An 18,705-nucleotide genomic window follows, 5' to 3' on the forward strand; every position below is an offset into this window, starting at 1 on the left:
CGTTGCAAACGACCACAACATGTGAGGAATGGGGTAGATACCGAGAGCTGAAGAGGGAAGCGAGACGCATTTGAAGACAAAAAAGAAATAGGCCGAAATGCGTGAGTATGAAGAGCTTAAGAAGCTGACCAATTTTTTGTAGATTTTAAAGCTGCTTTCGACAGCACGGAATCCCCGCAAAACTAATAATAACTGTAAGTTGACGTTAAGCAACACCAAAAGCTCCGTCATGATTGGGAAGGACCTCTCCGAGCCGGTCGATACCAAACGAGGTTTTAAGGTGACTCACTATAGTGTGACTTATTTAACTTGATGCTGGAAAAAATAATACGAACTGCAGAGCTAAATAGAGAGGGTACAATCTTCTATAAGAGTGTACAGCTGCTGTCATACGCCGATGATATTGATATCATCGGAAGCAACAATCGCGACGTTAATTATGTCGAAGTCGTAGATAACTTCGTATACCTGAGAACCAGCATTAACAATGTCAGCCTCGAAATCACTCTTGCCAACAGGTACTACTTTGGACTGAGTAGGCAATGGAAAAATAAAGTCCTCTTTCTATGAACCAAAATCAAACTCTACAAGTCGCTTATCATTCCCGTCCTGCTTTATGGTGCAGAAGCTTGGACGATGTCAACATCGGATGAGACGGCACTACACCACTGTTCGCTAATAATTAAAAACTAATGTCTCTATGTTAAGAATTTTTAAGCATTAAATAGGTTTTCATAAATCTAGTATTAAATCATTACCTATGCAAATATAGTATTGCAGAGACAGAATATGTTTTTGAAGTAAAAATGGTTCAAATAGTCGTTATAATAGACATATGCACATTTTTATATCTTCTAACACAAATTTTTTCGGAAAATTAATATAACATACTTCAGTTGTTCTATTTATTTGGATATATAATTACTATTTAAAACTTCCTATTTATTTCTCATGGTGAAATTGGGAAATTATCTCGAAATCTAGCACTCTCTCGATGAAATATTGTAGTCAGTCACCTCTATGTTTATTTAGCGTTTTCATTACATTTAAATACTAGCTTTATGTAGTGACAATGAAATAACACAACAATGAAATTAAATGTATTTATACTAATACTTTCTTATTTGGAATTTTTTGATGAAATAAAAATGTTAGTATAATAAATTCACATCGAAAACGGGATACCTTGTGCTGAATTTCAATATGAAATCGCGATTTTTCCAACATATGCCTATGTAATATATTAATGAAATGAATGCTGAAAACTGGTACCCCCTTTCCTTCGGAAATGCTGTCAATAATTATTAAACATTTAATAGTAGGGTATTTTAGATAAATTCAGAGGTTTCTTTCTAATAATAGCTTCGGTGTCAAAAATTGGTAAAATCGGGTAACTACTTCCCCTAGCTCCCATATATAAAGTAAAGCTTTATAACGCTAATTAAGTGAGCAAATTGGGAGATTATAGCTTGGCGATGAACCAAATCCCAGATTACGAAAATGAGTTTCATACTACAAAAAAAAAAAAATAACACATTTTTAATTTATATTTTTATTTTGATAAATGATATAAAAAATTTAAAATCTTTACAATAAATTATCTTGCAATTGGCATTGTAATGTTTTGAGTGTATTTCGCAGTTTTTCAGTATCAGGCTTTTGGTAACAGAAACTTAAACAAGTCGATACGATATCCTGCGCTTTTCCAACAATTCGCCCTTTAGAACGATGCCACATAGACCGCATTTGCCCACATAGCAAGGTAACAACGCGTATGGAGGATTGTACCAAATGCCATTCATTGCCCTCATTTGCCCAAACACGTTCGTTTATTGAAATCATTCTGAAGTAGTATTCCATTAGAAGATCAATATCTATATTCATAGCGACCAGCTTGTCAGGTACAATGCCCTCTGGAAAGCGCAGTTGACATGCCTTTAATTCAAGCTCACGTATAATAAAGGCTAATGGAAAACAGTGACCAGACTCTCGAAACTCTTTAACTAGCGATTCTATCTTGGTAAACAAGCGTGTGCATCGTTCCTGCGTAGTACCCACGCCGTCAACAGCCTTATTAATAATCTGACTCCAAACTGTTTCAATTAACAACGGGTCATTGTGATGAGAACAGTTTAGTATAGTAAGTTTACATTCCCACAAGTCAAACGGATCAGCAAATTGTTGATAAAGTTGTGTTATATCGTACAATGTAAAATTTAGCTTTTCTATAGCCTGCAATATATTGTGATCCGGTGTTACATATGAGGAAAATGTATCCAATATGCATTTTTGAACTCGTGCAATTTCGAGTTTATCCTCTAGTTCTTTTAGCAAGATACCATTAGCAATAGAAAATCCCGAACTATCGTTACGCATGCACATTACTGCTCTCGCTAAATATTCAATACGTTGATCAAGTGATATGGATTCATTTTGAGTGCTAGCTAAATTATCCAAAATATGTGCAGCTTCTGCATGACGACCATTCTTTTCATAATATTTCCACAAGAGATCGACTAGGTTCAAATTTCCAGGATTATTTACCACATTTCGACGCAGAAATTCTCCTAGACTTGGCTCAGGTAACGCCAACAACTCTGAAATCATATCATGTGCCATCAACCATTGATATATAGTTATATGCAGTAGTGGGTCTTTTATTTGTATAGCCAAATGCACTAACTTGCGTATTTGAACGCTAAAACTGTTTTCACTGGTATCACACATTTGTCGTTGAAATTCGAATTCTTGTGTTTCATTAGCATTACAATGATTTTGATAGACAGTCTCTAACATCGAACGGACTTCTTTGTAGCATGACATGCGTGCGGAATACGCAGTGTAACCCTCACTGTCTTCGGTGGGCTCATCACTATTATAATAACGGATACCATATTCTTCTGGATCAATTTTTGCGGCGCAGGTTGCAGTTAATTCGATAACTCCTTCACCAAAACCAGCCGTTGAAAATTGTTGACAAATGTTTTGTAGAGGTAAATTGGGTGCAGCATCCTTACAGAGCTGTAGAGCCGTTCTAAGTTTTTCATTCTTTCCTTCGGATGCTTCACAACTTCTAGCAGAAAGCAATATTTCAGTTGCCTTAAAAGTGACAGCATCTTCATGGCGATATAAGTTGGGACATACTTCCCGCAATTTCGCTGATATTATGCTGACGCTTGCATTATCTTTGAGATATGAATTAATTAAGGCGGCTATTAGTAAAGCACACGATTCGGTGCGTGTGAGTGTAAGGTCGCGAAATGTGCAGGAACTCAATGTTGTTTGTTCTTCTTTTGACAATTGAGAAGCAAGTACTTGAAACTGATGTTCACACAAAATTTTCCACAATGACATTATTTCACAGACATGTCTAACCAATTGATATAAAGCACTCAGAGACTGTTTCTCTTCGTTCTGGGCTTTCTCCGTGGCATTTCTTTGATCGTGCGGTGTTAGTTGATTGTGAGAGGATAGCACATGACTATAACCGTTTGTAATGTTCGATTGAGTGGAGTAAGTATTACGTGTCAATCCAGATAACTCATTTATGGTATAAACATCCATGAATACTTTGAGTGAAAACAAATCATCTAAAATCAAAGTACAATCGGCCTGCGTTAATGTACTGCATAAATTTGCGTCAACACAACGTTTCTTCCATATTGGACGTAGCAGACGAGCAACATACAAATATAGACCATCATGTTTTGCAGAATATATAACCGTAGAGTAGTCATTGACAATCAGGCCATCGTGACCTGTATCTTGACCAGGTATTGGACTTAATGGATATTGGGACTGCTGCACTGAAAGTGGTAATTGTGGTGAACGTGCCATTTGATAGCCACCACCTGCGGCATGTGGCATCGGTGTTGATACAAACATTTGTGGCGAATTACGGTCAATACCATGATGTCCAATACCTAATGGGGAATTCATAGGATTCATTTTTGATGCTCCTGCTTGTGTATTTGCAAGCATTTGAAAGTGATAATATGGTTCTCCTCCGTATAGTAGGAATGCCTGCGCAGCCCATAATGCCAAATCTGTGTTACGATACTCATCTGAACAGGCTATGAGTAATGAAGTTGTGCACGCCTCACATTCAGTTTGTATTTGAAAGAAAGTTTTAACAGCTTCATTATGAGGACCATTGTATGCCGTCAACAATTGCTGTAGTATATCGACAGGCTTCAATAGCGCGATAATATGAGCACCTTGATTTGTTAACAGCACAACTTTTTTAGGTTTCTTCGCTTTGCGCAAAACTGAGTTTAGAGTTGACTCACATTTATCTCGTACTTCAGATAAGCTCCATACGATTCCGTCTAAATTAAGCATTGCGGTCGCTTCTGCCAAGTATGGTCGACTAAGAAATGGTGCTGAGCTAATAGACCATAAATGATCTTGGTCTTGCTGTGACGTTGATACTAATAGTAGAGTACCTTCACTATAATATGCCGAATGTACCTGCTTTGGCTTATTAATGGTGGTATTAGGCGTGTAGCCAGGTGGCAGACGAACGTGATATAAATATAAGCCTTGTGGTTTACTACAGTCTTGTGCCGTCTGGGACGTAGGCGTTCCAGGAGATCCAGGGGTTTGGTAATTAGTAGTAGTATGCATTTGTAGAGTTTGCGAAAGTTGTGTTTGTTGTAGCTGAGCTTGTTGGTTGGGAATATGTGCTGGACTTAAAGGTCTTGTAGCAAAGAATAACCGTACACCACTCTGCGTAATGGCGAGTAAATTTAAATTTTGACTATCATCGGTTGATAAGGGACAAATTGATTTAATTTTAGTGAATATTGAATTATCGACAGTTTTTAATATGCTGCTGGCGCGTTGTGTAATCTCATTTTGTGATACTCGTGCAATGCGACGCATACTACCACAATCCGTTCCCATATTCCATGCTTCTATAGAACCTTTTTCCGTTAGTGTATACAATAGTTGACGATTATCATCGATTACGATTTTAACAATGGGATCATTCTCCGAAAACAGTTTAAGGAAACTTGGAACCATCGCTGATACCATGCTCTGAGAATGGTTTACTTTTTTGCAACGCTTTCCGAACCAACTAGAATCAGCGTGATAATCGATTTCATAAAGGCAGCCATCTCGACCTCCGAGAAAAATGCGTCCACTTTGACTACACTGTACGACATTAATAGCAACATTATCTGAATTTAAAATAAAAATTGGTTTATTCATAAGCTGCATTTCCTCAAAGGTTGTAGTGCTTTGCATATTTCGCATGGGAGACGAAATTATTTTGGTAGTGTCTGCAAATGTAACGCCCAAAACAATAATTTCAATTGGTGTCGTCAAAATTAATAAGTATTTCACATCGTTGATGAACACTCCGGGTTTAGGCTTTGCCAAACCTACACTCACAATTAAGTGGTTCAGTCCATCATAATAAGCAACATCTCGTGCTTGTTCATATGTCCAAATATAAATTTCAGAATCAATAGTTAGCCATGCTCTGCCGATTTCCGGAAACAATCCCATCATACAATGACATTTTATATGTTTAAAATGTTCTAAAATTTCAGAAGGAATTGGAATTTTATTAATCGTATGTACTTGCATCGCAGATTTAGGGCCCATTGATAAACTTGAAATATTTTGATAATCATAATCATTTAGTCCACTTGCTGTTGCGAAACCGTGCTGTGCTACTCCTGTAAGATTTATTTTAACATCTAGCAAACCCGGAGACGAACTATCTCTTATGTCCATTCGCTCTAATATGTTTCCAGCCATATCCAAGAAATCTATTGGACTAATCGACGGCATTTTACCTAAAATTTAATAAAATATTAATGATATACTATTATTTATAGAATTTATATATACATATATGTAAATGTTCAACAAAATTCATGCTTACCTACTTTAATTTGTCATAAACTGAATGAATAGATGTATGGAATAGGAATTTCCCGCGTGCAAAACGATATTGTTACGAAAGGCTTGTAAGTGTTCCGGTTGATGTTGTTAAATCTTACTCAGAAGCATATATTTTAAAGCAAATGTTTGGGCAATTGGGTTATCACTAATAAACATAAACTAGAAACGAATATTTAAAAGCACTTTTTTTGTTTTTATATCAGACCAAACATTCGCACTCGTTTTGCCGCGAATCCCACAAAATATCTCCACACCGGCGAAAACTGTATTGAGACCAAATATTAACAAGGTTGCTTTAATATTAATCTATTGTGAATGAGGTGTAGTAATAACTACAGTTGCGAGCAATACATGAGACAATTGCGAAAAGGCGTCATAAACTTAATGAACTATTAAATTTTGATAGTTTTTTTTATTTATGACATTAAAATTAAATAGTAACCGGCATTATAAAAACACAAAATAAAAAATAGTATTACTAAAAACTCGAAGCTCTCCTAATTTTGGATAGGGCATTATTCGAATAATAATATTCGGTTTGCGGTATCCGGATAGTCGTCAGTCATCGACTATTCGATTAACCGCTCTTTTCCGACTATTCGGTTAACCGTTCGTTGTCGACTATTCGAATAGTGAAAGTTTATTAAATTTTTATGTTTATTGAAAAATATATATAATATACCAAAACTGTCTCTTTGGTTTTTTCTCGCCAATTTATCAAACAATAAACCATATATGCCTTTCCGTACCCGGATCATGTGTTCCGAATTTTATTATTCCCTCTTTGTTTAACTACTATTTTTTAGTCGTTGCAGAAGTCCGATTTTGGCCATCAAGAATACTAACCTTATCATAGTATCAAGGTTTAAGTTTGAGCTAAGTTATATTAGGATATCCAGATCCAACTATCGCTTGACCAAATAGGTCGGCAAGACGGATGTTGAGCTGTGACCACTTCCACTTACGAAAAATGTGCAAATCCTAACATCCTTCCGGATTTTTTTTGCAAAAGTCTAATTTTTTCTTAACTTCTTTTTTTTTTAATTTTTGCATTTGTCTGGTTTTGCCTATCTACAATACAATCTCATAGATCTAGATTGCAATTCAAATTATCGCTTGACCGAATGACCGAATGGACAGATGGATGGACATTGCGACAAAAATTTGAAATATAAACTATCCTATCTTTTAAGTTGGACCAAACTCCAGATGTGTGCAAAATTTCATTAAAATTGGTTCGGTAGTTTAGGCGCCAATCCTGGACAAACAACGAGATATAAAATTTTAAAAAATATATATAGATATATATAGGTTCGCTTGTACAAATTTGTTGATCATACATTATAAACATATTAATTTATCAGAATCGATGCAGTTGATTGGCTAATATGCTACCATTACCCTTGGAAACGAACCATCAGTAAATAAAAACATTTAAATACATTAATGTATATTATCTGAAATTGTAATTTATTCAATTTTTCTTCAATAAATATTAAAACTAATTCTTATTGTGTCCATATCGTGATCTTGTATATATATGTAATTTGTATATAGTTTGCAGATTTCGAACAGTTCTTTACGAACACATATATATATAATAAAAAAATGTGTTTTTTTTAAAGTGAGTGCGATTTATTATGGGCCATGTCTTGCTCATGTTCATATGTCATATCCTTAACCAGCTTCTGACAAACATTGTGTATTTTTTTAATTATATACATACATACATATATAATTTTTTAACCCTTTAGTTTTCACTTTTGTGTTGTTTTGTTTTCTTTTTTGTATAATATTGTTATTGTATTTAATGATTGGATTTAGTATATTAAAAACTTATAATTCGGTTTGATAACAATGCAATGAAATTATAATTTTTATTTTTTAATACCTCATCCAACAAAATGTTTAATTATACAATTTTAGCTTTATTTATAATTAAGAAAATTGTCTTTCGATGGAAAACAAAGACTATTTCTAAAAATAATTTTACAATTAAATATTTAGTTTGAAATTAAAACATTGAAAATTTCCAATTCTTCTTCCTTTTTTTAAACAATGCTGTTAGCCTCCCGTCCTTAAGCAGAAATACACTTAAAAATTTCACCTTTGTAGACACTGGACATCAAATGTTTGTTAGCACTACCATCTTATATTTGATTTTTCATTATAAGATTGTATATCTTTTACAACTGCCAAATGTTATTACTTTATCAATCAAATTTATTTCTTTGTCATAATTTTTAAGTATTCCAATGCGTTTTGCGCAGCCTGCTTCTGTGCATCAGCTGCTGTTGGTCCAGAACCATGACATACACCGACCGGCAAAGTGGAAAGCTGAACCAAACATTGACATTGGTCTGTAAAGGTCTTCTCCTCTATATCAACATAAGTAACTTCAAACTGATTCTCATTGGCAATCTCCGACAATAACTTGACATAATCAATTTTGGGACCTTTTAGACACGTTTTCTGCAAATATATAGAATCAAATTAAGAGTTTTAGCACTGTTTGACTGCCTAAAAACTCGAAAAGTCTTGTTATAATTATTTTATATTCCACATTTTTTTCTAACCAAAGCTAAGTTATAAACAAAACAAACAAACCAAATATTGTGAATGGATTCGTACTAGATTTTATCTCAGAGTATATGTATCACATATTGTTAATAATTAATTTCATTAAATTATAAATTCTTATTGTTCAAATAATGATATGATCTAACACAAGTTTTAATTTATCTCTGCACATGATGTAAAACACCAAGAATTATTATTTTTACTTCTAATTACTCATAACAAGTTTGTTTACCATGAGATAATACAACAAAAATAATTCGTGCTGAGCCTATAATTTGCATGTATGTATTTTCACCTTCTATTACACATACTGCAAGTCACTTACACATAAATAAAAAAAATTATATAAATGGAAATAGTCACTGAAAATAATGTTATTAAAAAACACATTATCATTGAACTCTTCACCTAATGTTCTAATAATATACTGATTACACCATAACTGTAAGCATCTCACCTGCAACTTCAATAATTTTTTTCCGGTAGCATTTTTAAGTGTTTTGTGGAACTGTGAGACCTTATTACTATGCTGGCTCGTTAATGTAGGCACAGTGATATCTTTCAAATCACCATAATAGCTAGAACAGTTACGATTCTGTAACGAGAAAGCGAAATGTCAAGTCAGCGGTCAATTTTTGTTATTGTTACTGTTTAAAATATATCCCAAAATAATTGTGGGAGACATGTTTTAGAGTGTCGAATCGTAGTCGGGTATAAAACGGTACTCCCGATTACCTATACCCGACAAATGAGCATAATAATTGGTTAACTGAGAAAAAATCACTTTTTTTAATAAATTAGCCATTAACACATTCTTTTTTTACAAATTTCATATGGTGACTTGAAATTTATCATAGCGAATTTCATTTTAATTTGAATACCTAACACATTGCACTTAGCACAGAGTAAGTCACTTACATCACCGTCGAGATCGTTACGCATTGCCTCCGATATCTGATTGTTGTCCAGTGGATTTTCTTGCAAGCGAGTCCACATTTTATGTGCTGCTAGACGTTTGGCGATTTTCTTACTTTTGCCCTTTCCAACTTCACGATAGTTAAGAATTGAACAGGCGATTGTAAAAAGCCGTTCGTGTGGTAAACCGACCTCAGTTTCGGTTTCATAAGTTGGTGGTGGCCAGCGACGCGACATACACATCTCCTGTAACCAACCTATAGGATTTCCCACAATTTTGTCGGCTCCGCTATAAGAAAGAAATTTCCATCAGTAAATTGCTTAGCTTTGTATTCCCATTAGGATGTGAGAACATACTCGCCACTTCCAACTGCATTTGCATTGGCTTCGTTGGCTACATTTGTAGCTGTAATACCACCAATTACTGTAGCAATTCCAACTCCAGCACATGATTGGTTTGCATCGGGCAACTGTACTCCAGTTAACTTATCGATTAGTGCACGTGCAGCTGAATGTTTAGCCTCTTTCTTAGAGCGTCCCGCGCCCATTGCTGTGAAGGGCACATCCTTGTCATTAAAAGCGACACGATAACGAAATGTGGGTTCGTGAATGGCACCCTCGATTTGTACCAACTCATAGTTGGGAGTTATTCCACGGCGACTCAAGAGCTCTTGTAAAATGGAAACCGGTGTTTTCATAGCGAGTCCGTTGCTATCGGTCTGAAAACGAAAAATCCTTATTATATCCATAGACGAAAATATTTACAATTTTTCGAAATAAAATGCTATAGTCAAACTATAATTAACGAAATGATTAATTTAGCATAATATTTTTTCAGGAGGTTATTTGTCAATAAAAAAGGATATATCAAAAACTCCTGTGTTTATAAATATTTTGAAGCAACAACTTTTCTGATCACAAAATAAATTATTTCAATAACTCAATATTTTAAATTGCCCTTACCAATCTTAACTCCTCTATAGCTAATTTGCTGGTTGCAGCAGTTAAATCTGCTATTTTATCCTTTTTAGATTTCATGGGTCTCGATGCCAGCTCGATTTTTGGAGTTTGCATATGACCATTTGTTATGTTATCCAAACCGGTAAGCACCGACGGTCCAAGATCATCATATTGTCGTCGCGGTGCAAATCCGGAACGTTGTTGTGGTTGATGCTCATTTCCCTGAATGTTATCCATTTTATTTTATTGTTTTTTTGTTTTTTATAGATGAATTTTTATTTTGAAAATAGCTGAAAAAATAAAGCAATGTATTCACACACACACTTACGTACAACAAACAATCAACTAAGAAAAATCGATATTTCGAATGTCAGTTATAGAACGACACATATGAAAATTGTCTAGCGAATTATATGTTGACGGTAATAATAGATTTGTTTACCTGCTGTTGTGATTTGCACTGATTTTTATTTAAAAATAAATTATAATTTGCATTAAATTTATCTTCAAATAAAGAGCAGCAAAATCCTTCCCCACGAGACGTAGAGAAAAAGTGAACTTAAAGCAAATTGTTCCTATTATTGATAGAAACGAAACATTCGTAACAACTCACACCAGGGTAACCATGTAAGCGATTATGTGATAATTTAATTTTTTTTATTTATATATTATTTTACATCAAAACTTTTAAGTGAATTCCACAAAATGGAATTATAAATTACATTAAAGTTTATATAAATAATAATTCTTTGATCTATGAACAGAAATTAACGCTCCACTTTGAGTAGTCCGAAAACTTTTTCCAATTACTATATGTAACAAATTTCATTCAAAATTGTAAGAATTTTATTTATATGGATGCGAAAACTATATTATATTATATATTTGTTTCTGCTACTCCTGCAAGGAGCATATGCCTACGAAAACTATAATCCTTTTTAAATATTTTCTCTTTGATTGAATTACTGATTACGAAACAATTTAGATGTTTCTTCTGTAATTTCCTAGAGGAATAACTGTCAAAGTGGACATATTAATTTATCATGTATTTGTAAACATATAATTTTTAGTATATATATACATACCATATATACCATTAAGGGAATTGTTATATTAATATTAACAAAGCTTATTAAATTGAGCAAATTATGAAGTAAGGACCAGGGTTAGATTGCCGATTGCTCCTTCCACAAAGCAGGGTATAAGCAAAGCAACAGAAACAACAGGTATCTGGAAGTATTATGTTTTTATACTTACATATAATAACATTGAACTCCTATAAACGGTTATTTTCCATTATTAAAATTTTGTTTTTCATATTGTGAATCATCTTACCGATTGACCACCCCAGGTGATTTAAAATTTTTGTTGTTGTAACGGTAAAAAATATTTCACAAAATAATATGATGAATGCTACCGAGTTGACAGCTTTTGAACGGATAAAAATCTGTATCCGTTTCGGTTACTCATCCGACCCGACTGATGTTGGAAGAGTATAACAACAACACAGCATTTTTTGAATTACATGCACACGCCTGTGGTAAATTTGTAGCATTTTCTTTCTGATAAAAACTCCATATTTCCAAAAATAACGGAAAGTTGTTTACCCCTACAACGTAACTCTGGTATAAAATATTCAGTAATGGTATAAAAATAATGTATAAAATAAAAAAGAAACGTTTTGACTAACATAAATGTCTGCTATAAGTATTTCCTTTATTGTTTATTACATTAAATTTATACAGAATGCTTAAAAATTTGCGCAATGTTTATAATTGCGTAGTATCGCTACGGGTCGTATGTGTGTATACAATATCTAAATTTCGCTTTGATAAAAATATTAGACATACATATTACCACATTAGTACTGTTACATAGAATGAAGAAACACTATCTCAATGAAAAAAAAAACTTAATAAACAATAAACAGTTCATATATGGGAATAAGTTTCTAAATGAATTCTTGTATTATGCAAGATGTGTATGGATAGCACACGACTTAGTCATCGCTAAGAAAATCATCATCCAAATTCACATCTGTCGTATCAATGTTATCGTCCAATGTCACTCCCTCAATTTCAAGGTCTAACTCGTCGTCAATGTCGTCACCATCGTTACCCAGTCCATCTGATGATTTATTTAATACAGATGCAGCAGCAGAAGTTGTAGCGGCGGCGTTCGACGTTTCGCTTTCAAAGTCATCGTTCTTCTTATATGATTGCACACCCGGTTTGCCGTTACCCTCAAATATACCACGTTGCTCTGCAGCGTGCATTTCCTCGATAGGATTGCGTTCAATATTGAGTGGTATTTTGGCGGCAGCAGTGGCTGGCAACTTTTTTGCTTGTGTTTGTTGCAGAAATTCTTCGGTACGTAGCGCCTCGCCAAGGCCAGGGAAGAGATTTTCATATTTCGCTGGATCAGCGAGAGATTGACCAGCTTTCTCATTGAACTTAGCCAACTCTTCGCGCCAAAGTTCCACTACACGTGACATTTGGCTGGGAATGTACGTACGCGCAAAGAATGCGGCTTCGGGTAAACGATTTGTCTCAATTAAAATGTCCAAACAACGTTGTACGTCTGCGCGCACAAATGCGGAGAGGAATGCTATATTGTGACGACCTTGACTTGAACTGCTTTCGGCAACTTCTTCCAACATTTTGTCATCACCTGATGATGTGGCCAACAGTAAAAGACCACTGAAATCATTCGCTTTCTGCATGCATTCTTTTACAAGCTGCATGTTATTTTTACGCGAAGCAACATCAGCTAATTGTGACCATTTTTGGGGATTTTCAGCTTCGCGTGCTAATTTCAATGCCACATCCAATTCACCGATCTGCAATGCCAAGTCGAATTTATGATCCGGATCTGTGGATACTTGCAATGCCTGCGGTTTAAAACCTTGCTTTTCCAAGAAATGTGCGACTCGTGTGCGATGCTCTTTTGGCACAGTGGGCAATACCAGATCAGCCCGTTCGAAGTCACTACGCATAACAGCGGTTTGGTATTCGAGTACGGACAGCAAAAGTGAAAATGAGATAACATTTAGTTCCTTATCACCCAAATACAAGCGATTGTCCTTTGGTACGTAGCCAAGTAAATACATTGTGCGATCCAAGTGTGATATGGTGACGATTTCTCCACCGACATAGTAATTAATACGATTTACAGAATTGGTATATATGAAACAATCTCCAACCCAAATACCGGTTTTTACAACTTCATTGACTTCCCCTGAAAGGCAAAGGCATAACAAATTAACAATAGTTACTACAAAAAATATAGATATCAAGTGAAATAGTATACCTAAAACATCGAAGGCACTTTCGATACCGTCGTCTTCGAGTCCTTCCTTGCTTTCTAATGCAGCCGCTATGGCTGCTGTATCTACGGACAGCACGAAATAAGATTCATCTGTAGCAAGACACACCAATGTGCCAGCTTCATTCCAGAAAACATGACGTGGTTGCACTTCTATGCGACGCACCAACTGCAAAGTTTCCCAGTCATAAAACGCCAATCCCGAGGATGTTTTAACGCCAAATAAGTAGCCTCCATATATACTCTCTGCGCCATATTCTGGTGTGAAACTCTTCCTCTCCTTGAAGTTACGGAAAAGGCGAACAGTTCCATTATTTTCTCTAATAGCATATTCATTGCTCTCCAGAGCCCAAACGAATTCTTGAGCGGACCCAAATGCTTTATTACGCAAAGCCATAGATGTGTATATTATGTATTCGCCATCGCCACATACAACTACAAATCGTCCATTCGGATTGTGTGCTATTGTCTGTGGATATATTTCACATGCGCCCATATCCTTAACTGCCACCGGCAAGCGTTCGCCATCTTTTATTTCAGTGCCATCAGCCATTGCTTTTAAGTTGACCTACAAATTAATGTATGTTTAGCAGTCATATCGCTTAAATGTATCAAAATACTTACTTGTTGCATTTCAGAGTGCTTGGCCCAAATTATTTTAGAACCAATTACGTCCATTGACATTGCTGGTTCCTCGCGACCTACTTTTATTATAATTGATCCCTCATCATAGCCAAGTGCCACATTATTACTGCCCCGCATGCATGCAATTGTCCAGACACGTTCAAATCCATAGTTAAGACAAGTTTCCAAACGGTAGGTGCCTGAGTGCCAGATTCGTACTGTGCCATCTTCGGAACCAGTTAATACAATAGGTAATTCCGGATGGAAGCAAACTGCAGATATATTTTGAGCATGTCCCTCCAAAGTTTGAACACACGTTTTATTTTGATAATCCCAAATCTTAACTAGTCTGTCATCTGCACCGGAAATTAGGTAGGGCTTATCACCTCCATGATAGTAATCGATACAGTTGATTCCTTTTTCGTGTCCTTCGAGGGTGAAGTTGGCGAATGTTGAACCGAGTTGCCAAACTTTAACTGTACGATCAAGTGATGCCGATGCGAATGTGTTGTTATCTTTTGGATTGAAAACAATCTGCATAACATAGTGTGTATGTCCCTCAAATACACGTTGGCATGCCCACATTTTTTCCCAATTCCACAATTTTATAAGCATATCATCTGTAATAAAATATTTAAAATATATAACAACATATAATATATAATAACATATAAACAACACCACATACCGCTGCTTGTCAGTATTAGTGGCTGTGTAGGGTGTACGGCAATGCATCGTAGATAATCCGAATGAGCCTCAAACGAATGGAGCTTTTCAAGGGTGTTGTAATTAAAAACACGTATTTGCATATCATCTGAACCAGTGATGAGCCAATTTTTCCTTGCTACAAAACGACCGCAACGCACCGGCACATCGCAAACCTCGATATCTTTTACCAATTGTTGGTTTTCATAATTCATAATGTGTACGTGGCCATTGTAAAGAGCACACAACATCCATGGCTCTGTCGGATGAAGATCAACACATTTAACACGATCTGAGCGCGATGTTAAACGACGTTTTATGTCTAACTTGAGAGGCATTTTGTTTTAATAATATTATTAATTTTACTGTACTAAATGTATATCAAATTGTCATCAACTTTTCTAAAACAACAGAATTCTAATTTTCTTCACCACTTGCACATATGAGAAAATTGGATGACGTTTCTTTATAAAGCTTACTGTCAAGTTAGAATATCGTTGTTGCCAGCATCAAATACAGTTGTGACACAAGGGACACCAAATGATACATCTATAAAATATAATAATTTGAAAAAAAACCATTTTCATTGTCTTCGTATATTTGCTAACTTTTTAATTGGTTTTTGATTCCGAGTGCGAAATTAGTGACATTTTCCTTATAAGCTACTCCTCTATTTGATGTGATATAATTAAAAATAATTTTTAGGGACATTTAAATATGTTGAATTTTGTGCAAATCTGGCAACTAGCATATTGGAAAAGGAAATATTAAAGGGACGAATTTATTCCCCATTTTATTGAAATGAAGAAATTAGCCGCGAAGATGTATTAGAAAATAATAACTGAACTTTAAATAATTTTTGAGTGTGTTAATAGAAGTAAATCCTGAACCAAAATTTTTCTTTGTTACGTTAGTGGTTTTCTATTTTGCTAAGTCTTAGCATTTATCATATCATTACGATGGCGCGTCATGCTAATATTGCAACCCAAAGTCAAGCCTCTAGTATTTGGGGTCAGACTCAGAGCCAACCAATTGAGAATATAATCTGGGGACGTCTATATGGAAAGAACATAAAAATGAATTCTATAGGTAAGTTTTTAAATGCAGAAATTAACATATACATTTACGGTACACTATCTAAGAAAGACTCTTACTTTAAACTTTTAAAGATTTTATTGTATTTTACTTAAAAAATTTTTATTATTTTACTTAAAAAATTATTATTTTTTATTAATTTTTTGCATTTTCAATTGATTAAATCCTTTTATTATAAGATTTAAATGCCGACGAATTTACAGCTGGAAGAGGTGAAACTTGTAATTTAATGTTAACGCTGGATTATTTGCCAGAAAAAATACTATATCGCATATCAAAAGTACATTTTACATTGAAGAGGGAAAATTGTGATATATCGAATCCCGTTTATATTGAAGTAAGTTTAAATGCGTAATCTGCTATTATTATTAAAATAATTTTTCTTAAAGGACAACTCTCGTAATGGGACATTTATAAATGGTGAACGTATTGGTATAAACAAAACAAGAATACTGAAAAACGATGATGTTATTTCTCTTTGCCATCCTACGAATAAAGGTAGTATTAACACAATTTTGTTGTGTTTTACCATAATTTTGTCAATATGTCTCTTCAGCCTTTGTATTCAAAGATTTATGCCCAAATGAGGCATTAGGCTTGCCAAAAGAAATTACAAGTTCATATTATGTGAGTCGCAAGTTGGGTTCTGGTGCTTGCGGTTTGGTGCGTTTGGTGTTTGATATTCGTTCATGTGAGCAGTTTGCAATGAAAATGGTTAAGAAAAATCTACTCAGTGAATCCAGCGCTATCACTCGTAATAAACCGTCCAATTCCAATGATCCCGAAAAGGTGCTTAATGAGGCGAATATTATGAAGAGTCTTTCGCATGTAAGTAAAATTAATAAAAATGAGTTACAAAATTTGCATTAATATATATATTATATTATTATATAATTGTATCTCAAAATACGCCAGCCCTGTGTCATCAAAATGCATGATATAATTGATAAGCCAGATTCTGTTTATATGGTGTTGGAGTTTATGAAGGGCGGTGATTTACTCAATCGCATAGTAACAAAGAGAAATCTCACCGAACCGATATCCAAACTATTTTTTTATCAAATGTGTCATGCCGTTAAGTATTTGCACGACAAAGGTAAACTTTATTTATTATTAATTTATATATGATAAAAAAAAAGTTAAATAATATACATATATATACTTTTAGGCATAAGTCATCGCGATTTAAAACCTGACAATGTGTTGCTGGAAACTTCGAACGAGGAAACTTTATTAAAAGTTTCCGATTTTGGTCTCAGTAAATTCGTGCAAAATGATTCAGTCATGAAAACGCTTTGTGGCACCCCATTATATGTAGCACCTGAAGTGCTACAAACCGGTGGACGTGGGGCTTACACAAAAAAAGTGGACATTTGGAGTCTTGGTGTTGTGCTATTTACTTGGTAACTAATTATACGCTTATATTTGAAATATCCACTTAGCTTTATGTATTTCATATTTTTAACTAGTCTAAGTGGTACTTTGCCCTTCTCGGACGATTTTGGTACACCTGCTAGCGAACAAATAAAGCACGGACGTTTTCGCTTTAGTCATCCTACATGGAGAAAGGTCTCTCAACGTGCTACCACACTTATAAAAGAAATGTTGGTTGTTGATCCTAAAAAACGTCCAACAGTTAATGATGTGCTAAAAAGCAGCTGGCTTAAAGACAATGAAATGTTACGTAAAGCAAAAGCTTTAATGCAGTTAAATACAATGGATATTGACGAGGAAGAAGAAAACTTTTTACAACCACCTACAAAACGTGCAAGAAGATGAACTACGATTATATTTTATATGTATATTATGTTTAAGTGAGAGTATTTTACAAACTGTTTTCAGTGTAAACTGTGTATCACAGTTTAATTACGCATTTTATTATTGTCTAAGAAAAATGTATTTTTATTGTTGAATTATTCAATGTTTGAATGTATTGCTGTATACGGCTAATGATACTTCATTTTTTATGTTATTTGAAATACTTAAATTGACATGCACGAGTTTTTTGATATTACTTATTGCACTGTATATATAAGAGTTTACTTAAGTTTTTGTTAAAGAATTAATAATACATATATGTTTTTATGTTTCGTTTAATGTGTTTTAGAAATGTATACAAAAAAGTAGCTGTAAGTTTACAATATTTTATATGTATGTGCTCAAGAAAGTGAAGACATGTCATTCGATGTCTAAATCTATACAAATTGAAAGTAGTTGAATTTATTATATAATTATACAGATCACTGCTTGAAAACGTACAATATGCAGGCTTAAAGTGATAATATAACCTGTGTGCCAAATATTTCCATTTATTTTGATTCCAGCACAATTTATAAATGTTAAAATTGTTGATGAAAAAAATAATATTTACATTAATAAACGAAAGTGATTAAATTTTTGACATGTTTGTGTTATATTTTAAATTTTCCATAGCTGCTTAATTATAAAAAAAATAAAAATAATTCTAAGAATAAACAATTTCTAAGAGTAATCCGTAGAACAAAGTGAAAAGACATCAAACAGTTGTTAAATAAAAGCCAAACTACAAAAGCAACGTATTTGATTTGTTCTGAATTAAAATGCAAT

At 34.2% G+C, this 18,705-nt stretch overlaps 4 protein-coding genes across 6 annotated transcripts; 1 reads left to right on the forward strand and 3 right to left on the reverse strand.

The window, feature by feature from the left end:
- Positions 1–1,536: 1,536 nt before the first annotated feature.
- Positions 1,537–6,198, reverse strand: LOC105216841 (nuclear pore complex protein Nup154). 2 transcript variants are annotated; one of them, XM_011191537.3, is made up of 2 exons: positions 5,901–6,198; positions 1,537–5,807 (listed from the first exon to the last, which is right to left on the reverse strand). In XM_011191537.3, exon 2 carries the CDS (start codon positions 5,800–5,802, stop codon positions 1,588–1,590), a length of 4,215 nt encoding a protein of 1,404 aa, XP_011189839.2. In that variant the 5' UTR covers positions 5,803–5,807; positions 5,901–6,198; the 3' UTR covers positions 1,537–1,587. The 2 variants fall into 2 exon arrangements, with proteins under 2 accessions (XP_011189839.2, XP_011189838.2); XM_011191536.3 differs by having other exon boundaries at positions 5,897–6,198.
- Positions 6,199–7,365: 1,167 nt separating this feature from the next.
- Positions 7,366–10,972, reverse strand: LOC105216840 (interferon-inducible double-stranded RNA-dependent protein kinase activator A homolog). 2 transcript variants are annotated; one of them, XM_011191534.3, is made up of 6 exons: positions 10,814–10,972; positions 10,375–10,661; positions 9,769–10,130; positions 9,415–9,700; positions 8,954–9,091; positions 7,366–8,388 (listed from the first exon to the last, which is right to left on the reverse strand). In XM_011191534.3, the coding sequence occupies exons 2-6, from the start codon at positions 10,606–10,608 to the stop codon at positions 8,140–8,142; spliced, it is 1,269 nt and encodes a 422-aa protein (XP_011189836.2). In that variant the 5' UTR covers positions 10,609–10,661; positions 10,814–10,972; the 3' UTR covers positions 7,366–8,139. The 2 variants fall into 2 exon arrangements, with proteins under 2 accessions (XP_011189836.2, XP_011189837.2); XM_011191535.3 differs by lacking the exon at positions 8,954–9,091.
- A 1,096-nt stretch (positions 10,973–12,068) lies between these two features.
- On the reverse strand, positions 12,069–15,501 carry LOC105216839 (coatomer subunit beta'). The gene is made up of 4 exons (XM_011191533.3): positions 15,008–15,501; positions 14,320–14,939; positions 13,681–14,263; positions 12,069–13,608 (listed from the first exon to the last, which is right to left on the reverse strand). Exons 1-4 carry the CDS (start codon positions 15,360–15,362, stop codon positions 12,371–12,373), a joined length of 2,796 nt encoding a protein of 931 aa, XP_011189835.1. The 5' UTR covers positions 15,363–15,501; the 3' UTR covers positions 12,069–12,370.
- A 306-nt stretch (positions 15,502–15,807) lies between these two features.
- LOC105216838 (ovarian-specific serine/threonine-protein kinase Lok) lies at positions 15,808–18,520 on the forward strand. Its single transcript, XM_011191532.3, has 7 exons — positions 15,808–16,113; positions 16,299–16,456; positions 16,509–16,617; positions 16,676–16,947; positions 17,035–17,215; positions 17,288–17,522; positions 17,589–18,520. Exons 1-7 carry the CDS (start codon positions 15,984–15,986, stop codon positions 17,896–17,898), a joined length of 1,395 nt encoding a protein of 464 aa, XP_011189834.2. The 5' UTR covers positions 15,808–15,983; the 3' UTR covers positions 17,899–18,520.
- Positions 18,521–18,705: the final 185 nt, after the last annotated feature.

The sequence above is a fragment of the Zeugodacus cucurbitae genome, chromosome 3 (genome assembly GCF_028554725.1).
Source record: "Zeugodacus cucurbitae isolate PBARC_wt_2022May chromosome 3, idZeuCucr1.2, whole genome shotgun sequence".
Lineage (NCBI taxonomy): Eukaryota > Metazoa > Arthropoda > Insecta > Diptera > Tephritidae > Zeugodacus > Zeugodacus cucurbitae.

Coding starts and splice junctions, on each gene's coding strand:
- LOC105216838 (XM_011191532.3), top strand. CDS start 15,984: ATGGCGCGTCATGCTAATATTGCAACCCAAAGTCAAGCCTCTAGTATT. Junction 16,618..16,675: donor TTGCCATCCTACGAATAAAG/GTAGTATTAACA, acceptor ATGTCTCTTCAG/CCTTTGTATTCAAAGATTTA. Junction 16,948..17,034: donor TTATGAAGAGTCTTTCGCAT/GTAAGTAAAATT, acceptor AAAATACGCCAG/CCCTGTGTCATCAAAATGCA.
- LOC105216839 (XM_011191533.3), bottom strand. CDS start 15,362: ATGCCTCTCAAGTTAGACATAAAACGTCGTTTAACATCGCGCTCAGAT. Junction 14,940..15,007: donor ACTAATACTGACAAGCAGCG/GTATGTGGTGTT, acceptor ATTTTATTACAG/ATGATATGCTTATAAAATTG. Junction 13,609..13,680: donor AAGTGCCTTCGATGTTTTAG/GTATACTATTTC, acceptor TTTGCCTTTCAG/GGGAAGTCAATGAAGTTGTA.
- LOC105216841 (XM_011191537.3), bottom strand. CDS start 5,802: ATGCCGTCGATTAGTCCAATAGATTTCTTGGATATGGCTGGAAACATA.
- LOC105216840 (XM_011191534.3), bottom strand. CDS start 10,608: ATGGATAACATTCAGGGAAATGAGCATCAACCACAACAACGTTCCGGA. Junction 10,131..10,374: donor CTATAGAGGAGTTAAGATTG/GTAAGGGCAATT, acceptor TTTCGTTTTCAG/ACCGATAGCAACGGACTCGC. Junction 9,092..9,414: donor GTAACGATCTCGACGGTGAT/GTAAGTGACTTA, acceptor TTCTCGTTACAG/AATCGTAACTGTTCTAGCTA.